Source organism: Plasmodium coatneyi, chromosome 12 (assembly GCF_001680005.1).
Source record: "Plasmodium coatneyi strain Hackeri chromosome 12, complete sequence".
Classification (NCBI taxonomy): domain Eukaryota; phylum Apicomplexa; class Aconoidasida; order Haemosporida; family Plasmodiidae; genus Plasmodium; species Plasmodium coatneyi.
In genome coordinates this window covers 4282940-4296422 of record NC_033567.1, presented here as the reverse complement: position 1 = coordinate 4296422, position 13483 = coordinate 4282940, and the positions used below count along the sequence as shown (strand labels likewise).

The 13483-nt window shown below is 40.0% G+C and overlaps 2 protein-coding genes across 2 annotated transcripts; one reads left to right on the top strand and one right to left on the bottom strand.

The window, feature by feature from the left end:
• Positions 1-983: 983 nt before the first annotated feature.
• On the top strand, positions 984-3907 carry PCOAH_00046250 (Transcription factor IIIb subunit; the record flags this gene model as incomplete). Its single annotated transcript, XM_020061409.1, has 3 exons — positions 984-990; positions 1291-1448; positions 1583-3907. The coding sequence occupies 3 exons, from the start codon at positions 984-986 to the stop codon at positions 3905-3907; spliced, it is 2490 nt and encodes an 829-aa protein (XP_019916092.1).
• A 629-nt stretch (positions 3908-4536) lies between these two features.
• Positions 4537-7901, bottom strand: PCOAH_00046240 (Uncharacterized protein; the record flags this gene model as incomplete). The annotated part of the gene is made up of 2 exons (XM_020061408.1): positions 4537-4581; positions 4743-7901. The coding sequence occupies 2 exons, from the start codon at positions 7899-7901 to the stop codon at positions 4537-4539; spliced, it is 3204 nt and encodes a 1067-aa protein (XP_019916422.1).
• Positions 7902-13483: the final 5582 nt, after the last annotated feature.

The window sequence follows — 13483 nt, the reverse complement described above, 5'->3', positions numbered from 1 at the left end:
ATACTTGTGGCCAGCGAGGACGAAGCGCAGTGACGGTCGCATAAATGCGGCACGTTCTTAATTGCACAAAAAAAATATACAAAAAATATATATAACATAGAACCTACAGCTTCTATGCGGTGCACGGACGAAACCCAGCGAATGGGAAAATTAAAGAAATGAACATGGGCTGGGGGACGCTAAAACCAAGGGCACGGGCAATGAGCGCAGGATGCGAACATGGCTCCGTGACGGCGCAGTATACTTTTTCGCCAAAACAGCTGCGAAGGCGTGAACACCAACTGCTTAACTGAGAACACGGAATAGTGCGAACAGTTCCCCCAATTAATATAAAGTATATATTTTCTCGACGCGCATATTTTATTCTCGATCAACGTTTATAGCACAGTGCTTAAAAAAGAAAAAAAAATTTTCATCTTAGTTCCATCGCTTCATTAGCATCCTCGAGGTAGTAACGGTCAAGGCACGCTGCTTTTCGCTTACCGCGCGTTCGAGAATTTGTACGGGTAGGCAAAAATATACATGCTGCATGTACTACAGATGGTATACAAATAATATATATAATTTTTTTTATCCAAATGAATCATTCCCTTGGTAACCTGTTATTTCTTTGTAGTATACTTTAGCACGTATTAAAAAAAAAACGGCCAGCTTTTTTATCTTGTACCAAAATTTTAATTATTCAAAAATATCACCTCAAGCTCCTTTTTTTAATTTAATTTTTTTTTTCTTTTAACGCTTACTGATTGTAAGAACGACTGAATGGAGTAGCGAACTTTTAGCAAGTTTGAATAGTCAGTCAAAGCAAGACGAGGTGGAAGCTTAAGGGGGGGAAGCCGAGTAAAGGTTGAGCTGAACGAACGCAGCCAGAAAAAACAAAACGCGCATTCCAGAGCACAGGTACCTGGAACGAAGAAGTACGTCCAATTTGTTAGAGGCAGCCCCATATAGGGATAAGCCCTTCGTACGAAGTTGTCCTCTAGATGAAGGGTCACTCAGCGTAGTGTTTTACCCTGCCTGATCTATGCTGCTCGACGCAACGTCCATCGCCCGCCCCCCTTTTGCGAGCAACCCATGTTATACCTCATGAATCCCCGTCAGTGAAAGTAAGCCAAAAAAAGGGGAAAGCCATTCCAATGTGCATTTACATATACTTATGGAAGGTTGCATATGCATGTTTGTTTTCACGTGGGGGATGCCCACGGCGTGATTTGCTATGTAGAAAATAGAACGAATCCCCAACATAATGCACATTTTTTTTTTATTTTTTGCCCCCCTTTTTCCCCTCAGTGAATCAAGTCGTATGTAAAAATTGCCGCAGCACGGATGTGGAGACGAACGAAGGACAAGGGGAGGTGATCTGCCTCAGATGCGGCTCTGTCTTGGAGGAGAACAAAATCGTAGAATCTTTGGAGTTCGTCGAGAATAACAATGGGGCTATTTCGATGGTAAGAATGTGGCCACTATGTAGCGTCCGCAAGTGGTGAATCCATTGTCATTTGAAATCATCCCCTTAGATATGCCCAATTGGCACAGTCCATATCCCCATTCGGTATATTGCCCCCTTCTTTACTCACCTCAGGTCGGACAGTTCGTCCCCGCCAGTGGGAACAAATCCTTCATCCTCTCCTGGGGAGTGCGTGAGAGTAGAGAGTTATCCTTGCAGAAGGGGTACATAAATATTCAGAAAATAGCAGAGCATTTGCATCTATCGACCCAACACGTAGAAGCAGCACAGAGAATCTACCTGATGGCTCTGCAAAGGAACTTTACCATGGGTAGAAACAACTCATACGTTGCAGCGTCCTGTCTGTATACCATATGTAGAAGGGAAAAGTCCCCTGTAATGCTAATCGATTTTAGTGATATTTTACAGACCCCTGTCAAACCATTAGGAAAAACTTTTCTCAAATTGTTAAGGTTACTTCATATAAGTGTACCTAATATAGACCCTTCCCTATATTTAGAGCGCTTTGCACATAAGCTAAATTTAAAGAGTGCTATATACAAAGTTACCTACACAGGGATAAAGCTTATTCAGGCCATGGCAAGGGATTGGATTTGTACCGGAAGGAGACCCACAGGGTTATGTGGTGCCGCTCTGTTAATCTCTACAAGAATGCATGGCATTTTTGTTCATTCAAATACTATTGCCAATATAGTGAGGATATCCAACCCTACTATTATTAAACGACTATCCGAATTTAAGAATACTAGTACAGCTAAAATGAAGGTCTCCGACTTTGATAAAATTCGTCTGAATGATCTGCCTTCCAATTCACTACCTCCTTGTGTCATTGCTTCTAATAAGAGGAAGCTTAGAGAGGACATGCTTAGGAATAATAAAGCAGTGTCCCTTTGTGATAGCGACGAAATCTTCAGCACTGTTGCAAGTGCCAAGTCGGGAAAAGATTCAGACCAACTTCTAACGAATGATACCTATTCCCCGAACTGTAACGAAGACACCTTTTCTCTCTGCAACACGATGAATAACACAAATGGAGGAGATGCAGACGATCCCGATAATGTATTGTCTTACAATAATTTAACTCTCCTGGATAGTCGCTCTTCCTGTAACGGTATGGAGGACGCCACCACCACGGAGAGCAGTGTAAATGGAGGTAGTAGCTTACGTAGAATTGGCCAAGTCAGCGAATTGAATAGCACCATAAGTAGCTGCCTCCCTAGTGGAAGTACACTTGGGGGAAGCCAAACGGGGGATGATGGAGAGACCCTAACGAACAGCGGAATAAACGTAGAAGAAATCTGCAATGAGAATCCAGAGGGAAATGATTTAGATCAGCTAGCCAAAAAAATTATCAACACGATAGATGTAGAGAAACAGTCCAGCATCCTAAAGGTGAATGTTTCTTCTTTGCGTATGAATAATTCCCAATATGGTGGTAGCGACTCGGGGGAGGGCAGTGAAAGGGATAAACTTCTATTTCCTCACAGTAACAACCAAAGGAATGTTAAAAAGGAGAATGACCTAACCGACAATCCGGCCACCAAATCGACTGTATCTATTGCCAGCATAAATCGCTTGTCCGATTTGGAATCCTGCCTAACCACCCCCATGATTAGTCCTGAAAAGTTGCTACCATCAAATGGTACATCCACGAATGGTACATGCGCAAATGGGAATTTATCCCCCGTGAGTGGTGAGAAACAAAACGTATCAAAATCTACCTCACATCATGATAGTAGGAACGATTCGCTCTCCAAGAAGGCACTTGCTAATGATCCCGAGATGGATGACGCGCTGGACAGCCCAAACAATGATCCAGAAACGACCTACTGCAGCACACTTAAAGAAACGTTCAACTCGGAACTGAGCCACCTCCTAAACGAAGTGGATGATCTGCACGTTCTAGAATATGCAACTAATGCTAAGGACAATAAGCTAATCAAACAACCAAATGGAATCCACAAAGAGGAGGTAAACCATGTTAGTAGTATCCTGTCCGATTTTAATTATTTTTTCGAGAATAATTCAAACACAGTGGAAAGTCAACCCCCCAATGGCGTAGACGTCTCCTCAGATGCATCTGTTGAACAATTCAACGAATCGCTGTCCGACTTTTACGATAGCGAAATTGAAAATATTATTTTATCTGAAAAGGAAAGAAAACGAAAAATGCTCATATGGGATGATATGATGAGGAGTTATTTTCCTCAGTACTACAAGCAGCTTAAAAAACAGAAGAAGAAAAGGGCTTCACACTATGCTGATCGTGTAGCTGCAGATAAGAGTAAAAAAAAAAATAAAAAAGAAGAACAACAAAATGACCACCCTTCGGATGAACAAACAACAGGAGAGTCTGTAATCATGGCTTTAGAAAAATCAGACAAGAGCATGTCAACCAAAATGAATTATGATGTACTAAAGTCCCTTTTTTCGTCATGAAAAGTATGCGTATATGTACGTAAAATTTGTGTAGGGTATATGCAGGGGTCTTGCATATCTACCCGTGTGAGTCCCTTTTTTTTGTTATTATTTTTGTTGTAGTTGTGCCCCCACCTGCGTTACCCGTATATCGTGTGCTACGCGCTGCGTGATAAGGGGTTTATGTTAATGTCATCCCCCTTAGCGCTTTCACACACGTGATGTTTGTTTTTTTGCCCCCCATTTGCTATGTCTTTTCCACTTTTTTTGCATTATCTTTTGCTGATCCTTTCCCATATACTACTCTTTTTTTTTTTTTCGTTTTCCCGCGCGAGTAGACCAAAACTACCATGCCACCGTTCTAACAGTGAAAAATAAAAAAAAAAAAATTGACAAAATGACACATTGACAAGATGGCAAATTGAAAAGTTGACAGATTCATAAATTGAAAATGACAGATTCACAAATTAACGAATGGCCGTACGAAAAGGTATCGCAGTAGGGGTGGCCTCACCCAGGAAGGAGGTAGAAAAGGTGGTGCTCCAGATAATCAGGTGAAGGGCTATATTAAAGGGGAACCACCCAAGGGGTCCTCTCCTGCGCTACATCTTCCGTCTTTTGTTCCGCCTCTTGTTCCTCCCCTTCGTGGTCTAAATCGAGTCCGGGGCATAGAGCTGCCTCAGCTGTGCAATGAGCTAAGAACAGGTGCAGGTGGAAAGCATACATATGATAGGTATATGTGTATACGTGTTAACGGGCTGTGCGCATAAAATGTTCCCACACGCTAATACGCGCATGAGCATAAGTGGAAGCACCACCACCACCCCTTTCGGGGGTCACAGCATTCCAGCCTTACATTCGCATCGACAGGGGATTTGACACGCCGTTTGCCCAGAAGGTCCCGACCCTTGAGGTAAATCCGCTTGATCTTCTCAGCCAGAATTCCATCGTGGGTATATTTATTTAGCGCCTCGTTCAGCTTCATGGGGGTAGGCCACAGGGATAGAATCATCTCCGTGGCATCAGGACCACACATGTTAATCAGGCGTAGTTGCTTCCCAAAAACTTCCTTCACCAAATTGTTCTTAGACTTTTTAGAATCATTATTCCACTGATCCCATTCGGATGAATTATCTCGTAAGTACACCTCCAATTTGTCACTTTGTATTATGGGTTCTCCTTCTCTGAGGTTACAAACAAAACGGATATTTTCTACAATCTCTGTGTGCATTTCAGCTAATAGAAAAAAAGTGTGACTCAAACTTTGGCTAGTCAATATGGAGAACCCACTAATCAACTGAATACTATGCTGAGCATTTAGAAGCGTTTCATACGAAATTCTACTCACATTGGTGTAATTTCTAAAAGAATTGTTACTGTTTTCTATGAGGTATATTATATGCGAGGTTTCTTTTGATCTCATGAGACGATATTTCTGCTCATCATACCTACCGTCTATTATACTTGCACTTAGATCATTCAGTGTTTTACGCTCTATTATCCATTTTAATACATGTTCTTCGTATTCGGCATTTTCTTCTTCGTCACCCCCTAGATGGTTCTCCCTCCCTTGGTCGTAACTTGCACTCAGGTAGGAGTTGCTCTTTCTTAGGATGCTCATTTGACTGGTCTCGCAACTCCATTCGTTATTATAGGAGTTTTGTGACATCTCCCATGGATTTCCTTTTTTCCCACATTTTCTTCTCCTTTTTCTTTTCGACTTACCACTATTATACACTCTTCTCCTGCACAACCAGATGATATCACCCAGGGGTAGATTCCTAGTTAGATATTTTATTCCATTGCGTTGGAATATTTTTTTCATTTTTTCATTCAGCTCCGGGCTCGTCCCTGATATGTCTCTGTTGTCAATTACCATAACGATTTCGTACGGCCCGTAGGTTACTTGTTCTCCTGCTGCGGTTGGTGTATCCCCATTAGGGTTTGCATCGAGGTTTGCATGGAGCTTTGTCTTTCGCTTTGCTTTTTGGCCTGGTTTACGCTCTCCCCTAGTGTGGTCATTTCCTTCCTCTTCGTCCAACCGCTTCTCCCCCTTTTTTTTTGTTTTTCTCCTTTTCGGTTCACTTCCTAACTCCCCTCCTCTATCAAGGGGGTCGCTCCACTTCCGCTTCCCCTCCGTTTTACTTTCAACTAAGGAAATACTCCCACCAGAGGCATCTCCCCCTTTATCGCATGCATCCTCTTCTGCAAACAAATCGATTACTTCCACACTGCCCTCTTGTTTGTTATTGCTCAAATTTGATTTAATCTCTGTGCGGAGGAAGTTGCATTGGCTAGTTTTCTCTATTTGGAGATTACCACTTGTAGATGACGCCTTTGTTCTGCTTTTTTCGCTGTCCTCCCCACCGCTGAGCTGATGACTTTGCCCATCCGATGTATCCCCATCTATGGTAAAAATAATATCTTCACGAACGATATTGCCCTTTCCAAACAAGTGGTTATTTTCACCATCACTGTAGGTAACTTCCCTCCTTGGTCGTTCATCCGACTCGTTCATATTTGTCGATAAATATTCTGCGCTTTTGAAACTGTCCTCATATTCTATTCTGTGGTCTGACTCACTCGCTTTATTTTCTTTATCTCCCTTATAAGCAGATTTGTCTTCTCCTTCTGATGCATCTGCGGTGGGTTCCTTCGGTTTGAGGTTACTCACGTGGGAAGGATTTTCCTCTGTTTTCTGCTCCCCCCTCCGCAGGAATTCCTTCCCCTTCACCGTCAACCTCACCTTATTAATGATTTTCATTTTACTCCTTTTCGAATTGGACATGCTCGAGGCAGATAGCGCATTCGACGCGGAAAAACTGCTGGGGGTGTCGTGCACCTCATCCAGGACGCACCTTTTTTTGGCAAAACCCCCACTTGCCTTATTTTCACAAATGTCTACCTTTTCTATGAATTCCAATTTTATAAGCCTGCGTAATTTGCTTATATTTATTTTATCACACTTTCGATAATATTTTAAAAATCCAATGGTTATTTCTTCCATGCTGACTGAACAGTCTTCATACAAATGTTCATTCTTCTCGAGAAAAGTCATGATTCTGTTTTCGAAATCGTTTAATTTGATTTCATACGTTCTTTTGCTTTCTTTATTTTTGCCATTTAATCTCTTTTTCTTCTCTTGCTGATTCGGGGGACCCACTTTTTGGACAGACGTTTCCTCATCGCCCAGAAAGGAGTTTTCGTAATTTATGGAGCTTCCCGAAATGATTCTGTAGTCACTGATATTGGTGCTGTTCTTGTATGTGTAGGGGGTTGTGGTCAACTGTGGGGAGCTGTTCACTTCGCTGGCCGGGGGGTAACTGTCCTCGCCTCGCTTGCTGTCATGACTGGCGGCATCATTAGCGCAATCAGACGCATCAGCCTGGTCAACCTGGTCAGCCTTATCAGCTCGGTTAGCCAGGTTAGACCCACCAACCGGACCAGCGCAATGGGCGCTTCCTTTCTTCTCCTTCCCACCTTTCCGCTTTCTCCTTTTCCCCTCCCCCTCGTTATAATCACTGTTGGAGTAATCATTTCTGATCTCCTTCATGTTCCTCATAATACTATCATCGGACTCTTCGCCAATGATCTTCAAATTATAAACCTTACTGTCCAGTTCCTTCAAAAAACGGTCCACACTTGTGATGACTTTATTTATGTGGGTGTAAATGTGAGAGGAATTCTCATTCGATGTGACGCACCCACTGTGCATACTATTATGAATCTTCTCCTGAGCACCTTTCGACAGGGCCTTTTCAAAATAGTAAGAAAATCGCTTACCAACCCCCTTCAATTTATAGGCTTCCAGGCTATTTTTAATTGGCAAGGGGTATCTCATAATGGAGCCCATAATTTTTTTAAAGGAAATAACCAAATTGGTACAGCCCTGGGCCCCCGCCCTCCTTTTTAAATTGTTGAAATAATCGTAATAAATTACATTTTCAGGATGTATGCTATAATTTCTGCAAATTTTCCTGTTCGCCAGCTTTCTCAAGGAGTTACTTCTTTCCATTTAGGAGAAGCTTTTGATCGGGTGTACGCGGGATGAACTGACGCCAGACAATCGGCAAACAGAGAAGCAGAGCGACGCACAGGGAACACAACAAAAAATGACAACATGAAAAATAACTGAACGGGTAATAATGCCACTGAAACGGAGAACAAAGTTACAAGAGAAACATTTCGTAATGACAAAGGAGCAAAGAAGGAGGGAAACGGACGGAAAAAACATAAGGTCACACAAAAAATTAAAGCTTACAAGTACAAGACGTAACTGTTGTTATTTTGTTCCATTTGTTTTTTTTATTTTATTGAATTTTTTTTTTTTTTTTTTTTTTTTTTTTTACCTTCTCGGATGGTGTAACTAGGCACACACGACTACATTTCCGCCAGAGGTAATTCCCTTTTTTGCCCCAATTCGGGCACAACAAAAAAGGCATTCTAATGTGCCCAAACGCACAAAGCTGCACTTGTTAATCCCTAGCTTTTTTGCCAACCCGATGTGGCAGAAATACACACTTTTTGAACTAGCCGTGATGGGGATACATGAATGTCAAAATTTACCTGCCCGTTCATACTTTTATTTGGATAAATGTTATTTTTGGCTATTTAAAAAAAAAAAAAAAAAAAAAAAAAATAGCCAAATCTGTTTATTTAATTTTTTGGCAGCAAATTGTAAATGGCTAGTTCTCCCATTAGAGGCGAAGAATAAAATAGGAGATAGGAAAATACGCAAAGAGAAATAGAACAAAATGGTTGACACATACATGTGCGTGTAAGTAACACCCAAATGCTCTCATAAAAGATGAATTCAAAAAATGGGAAGCTTTTTTCTTCCCTTTCGTATTTTGCTAAAATGTTGCCATTTTTTTAATCACAGTGAAGAAGAAATTTGCCGAGTTACTCGTTTTCTTCCTCTTGAAAACCGCGTGGAAATAAAGTATGCATTTCTTCAGAATTAATCCTTTACGTATGACCCCCAGAAGTTATCACCTTTTGGTTCGTTCTTAATGAAAAACATTTCACATTGGAAAATCAATGCGCATTAGACGTTGTGATCGGATTGATACAGTTTTAGAACACACTTGGGGCCTAACACGTTTCCTTCGGCGGTATTTTTCTTGCAGTCGTTCTTCTCGCCTAGGTGCACGCGCTTATTCATGTTGACGGCAGCACCGTCAATTGTACGTTTTAACCTGTTTTCGCTTGACGGTTAGCCCATAACTCTTTAGCGTTATATTCGTTTGGCAGTTTTTTCCTTATTTGCTCCGCGGCATTACTTGTTGTGCCATTTTTCCAATGTGCAATTCCCTGTGTACATTTTGCTTCTGTATTTCGCCCCCTTTTGTGTAATTTGTTTTCCTTTGTCCCCCATTAAGCTCCGTTTCTACATTTTTACTCTGGGCACTGATCATAACAGGCGCCACGCATTGGAATTTTTTTCATGCGCATTGTTAATGGTGCGCAATGAGCGTAAAAACGGTCCACTCGTAATATTGGGTATTATGATGTGCCAAATATGCATATGCCAGTAGCCGTACAGGAAACAATCAACGAAGTTTCAAACGCGTGAATTAATCTTAAAGAATAATTTTGAACGAAAAAAAAATTAGCACTATCATGTACCAACATGTGCACATGCACCAGCAAAAATATTTAGTGGAAGTTGTGAAAATGTAACTCAGAATTTTTTTTTTTTTTTTTTCTTTTGTGGGTGTTTGAAAAATTTAGGGGGTGTATTACACAGGAGTGAACGCAAAAATAATCGTTTTCCTTCTTAGTGATAGCGAAAAAATACGTGCACGAAAATAAATGCACATGTATGTTTATGTGAACGTGGAGGGGGATGTACTACTGGGTGGGTTGTTTTTCCTGTTTTAGGAAGAAACCTGCAGAAATAGAATGACACACATCGACCAGGGGTTGGCATAACCCGCAGGTGACATCAGGTCAAAGTAAGAGAACTGATTGTGCAAAACCCGCTATGGAACAATTCTATGGGTGAGACTAGATGACAACGGAAAAATCTGCACAAATAAACGCACAAGCACAATACCGATTAGGAATATTTATACATATGTACGCGCGCCTACACAGAGATATATTACGCCTAAGTATGTTTGTACATAGGAATGCATGTAGTGGGGTTATGTCCGTATGGGTGTGCCCATTTATTTAGGCGGCTAGAAAATATATAAACTGCCCGGATGAAAAAAAAGAAATTAATTTTTTTTTTTCTAATATGTGGATATGATAAAAGGGAAGTGAAAGGGGTGGTAATAAAAATTAACAAAAAAAAAAAAAAATTAGCGGTAGCGCAAAAAGGTTGTAAAGTAACGTATACGGTTGCAAGGTTAGCGGATTGGGCAAAATGTCGAACATTACCAAAGGGTAGACCACCACCCGTTCTGATTTAGCTACATGTAAAGACAGAACATACAGTACATTTTCGCTTCGCTGGGGGGGAACAAATTGTTCCGCGGGTAGTTGTAATATGCACGTCGCAAGCAATTGCTCTTTTCCACACATGCATGTTTGATATGAATGTAAAAATAAATGAGTAAAAAGGTGCCAAAAAAAATGTGAGCAAAAAAATGCAAGTAAAATATGTAGTTAAAGAAATGTAGATAAAAAATTTAGTCAAAAAATGTAGTTAAAAAATGTAGTTAAAAAATGTAGTTAAAAAATGTAGTTAAAAAAATGTAGTTAAAAAATGAAAAAAAACTTACAACGCAAATTCACCTACACGTACATCCCCCCGCGAAATACCATTTTTACATTTTTTTTTTTTTTAATTTATTTTTTCCATAATAACAGTAACAGTGATCCTAGGACAAATTAAAATTCCTATTTTGTAATAATTATTTTTTACTGTTTTATGTCAACCATTGCGAGCGGAAGATTTGAGGAAAAGCCGAATAGATCTTTTCGCAGTTGTAACTATTTCGATCTGCATAATACAGCGTTACTCGTTCGTTTATTCTTCCCACGCGTAACTAAAAAAAAAAATTGTGAGCGTGTACATAGGGATGAATTTAACTACGTATAAATGGTGTACACGGGTGTATATTCGTGCATGTTCCTACGTACGCATAATTATCCTGCGTGCGTGGCACTTTTCGAATTTTCCTGCTTTGCATATATTTTTTTTTATTTCTTTTTTCCCCTTCGTCGCGAAATGCCTATTCGTTTATTCTCGTGTGTATACTGAACTGCGCTAAACGAATTAACGTCCAGGTTGTGAAGGAATGACCTAGGCTTACACCAGATCTTTTTATTTTTACACATGCTAAAACAGGTTAATAACCGGCTAAATGATTAACCCGCCTAATGGTTACCCACAAATGGTCAAACTGCAAATGCGTTACCAATTTAACGAAACAGTGAACCAAAAAAGTCACCCAACAAAAAAGTAGCAAACTTCTCACGCAGAATCAAGCAAACAATTACCCCCATAGGTCAAAAAGTGCCCAAATTTTTGCTCCCAAAAAAAGTATAAAAAAAAAAAGCAAAAAAAAAAAAAAAAAGATTAACAACAAATGCATGATTTTATAAAAACACACCTGTGAAAAAAAAAAAAAAAAACTCCTGTTCATTTTACATATGCATGCTTAACAACCGCTTTGCAACAATTTTGTGAAATTCCCTCCCTAAATGTTATGATAAATAAATGCCTTAATTGTAATTGGTACCATTCGCCATTTTACAAGTTGTGTTAAAATACACAAATGTGTACTTACTGCAAATGTTTAAATAATTACATACGTACAACTATATATATATATATTTTTTTTAATAAATGTCTAAAAGTTCATTTAAGTATGCGTGAATATAAATATAAATTCACATTAATTAGTAATTCATAAATTTTCCATGCTTTTTTTTTTAACATTACAACTGTTTTCTTTTCTTCATAACGGAAATACATTTGTTTCGTTTTTATTTTGTCTTCATGGTTTTTACGCGCGGGGAGCTAAAATAAAATCAGCGGCAAAATAGTAGCCAAGTGCTGGAAAAGTAAGAGCAAAGAACAGGAGAACAGTGTTGAAGCGGCCAAAGCAACACAATAGCGAAACAGCAAAGTAGAAAAATAGCCATTTGGAAGAACGGCAAAGGGACACACACAACTTAACTAACCAGTAGAGCGTATCAGATCGCAAAGTAGCAAGGATGTCACAACGAAATGCCAATTCTCACATTACAGATTAGCGGAGGTACCAATTAAATTGCTCAACGTACACTATTCGTCCCCCTCAATTTTGGCACAAGTTAGTATATTCCCCTATATGTCCAGTAAGAAAAATTTGCATTTCGTGTTGCGAAAACATCGTACTGAGTGATCGAGTTAGTAATCGAGTTAATGAGTGACAAGGCGATTTTCACTTCGTTCTGCCTCATTTATATCCCGTTTACTCCATTTTTGCTTCACTTTCACCTCTCTCCTGTTTTGCGTATCCGTTTAGAATTTTTCTTAATTCCATTTTTATTTACGTAACAGTAAGATCTTTGTTGCTTGCCCAGTTTAGGCTTTTGGATCCGCGCCCCGTGTATATTTACCACTTGCATGCAAAGGCATATAAGCGTTAACGTGTATGTACATACCTCCTTACATATATCCATCCATACATACGTTCATTTACACGCAGTGTAATCCGCGTATACCCCATTTCGTTGCATGCGCTGTAAGTTCATTACTCATGGTGTCTTTTCCCCATTTGGTGTAAAGTTAGAAAGCGCAAGTGAAGATTCACCCTGAATGGCCATCGACGCTTTGCATTACCTTGTTCACAAATGTGCATGCGTGTAACGCCTGGGCTAATGGCACTATTGTAACCAAGTGCAACCTCGCGTACGGCTTTACATTTATATTGGCACCTAATTAGAACACCCACAGTGGTAAAAAGAGAACAACCGGAGAGCTAACCGCCTTGCGCTCTTAATCCGCGACGTATATAAAAGGCCATTTTTATTTTCATTGTTTTAATATTTTGTTTTATTTATTTAATTATTTAATTAATTATTTTTTTTTTTTTTTTCGTTTTCTTAATTAGTTTAAATGAAGAAAAGTGTACATTTTGCATGTCGAGGTATCTGTACATTAGTTGCCCCCGTGCCATCCCTTTTGTGATTAGAGAATAAATAATAGCACAAAAAGGTGTACATTTGCGTTGCTGAATATTTCGCTGTATTGTTTGTAGACCACCTGGCCCTGGCTACCCGAACAAAAACAATCGCAAAAAAGAGCTGCATGGGCCTACACGCGCACACGCACATATGTACATATATACCTGTGCCTACTCAACTCGTGTATTCCCACGCGTTATAGTGCGAATGCCGCACTGTACGTAGTTTTTCATTTTTTTTTTTTTTTTTTTTTTTTACGCTAGTTGTACACATTTCACTGTAGCGTGTTTTTCGGCGAGGGAATCTCCTTTGGCACGTTACTCTGCCTCATCGCTTGAATCGCGAATTACGTGAATAAAGCTTGCACCCGGGGTGTTCACCATTAGTGTGCGTGATAAGTACGTATGCACTGTATAAATCTGTGAGGAGCATGCACGCCCACCTGCTCCAGCCTAATGACGCAGCATACTC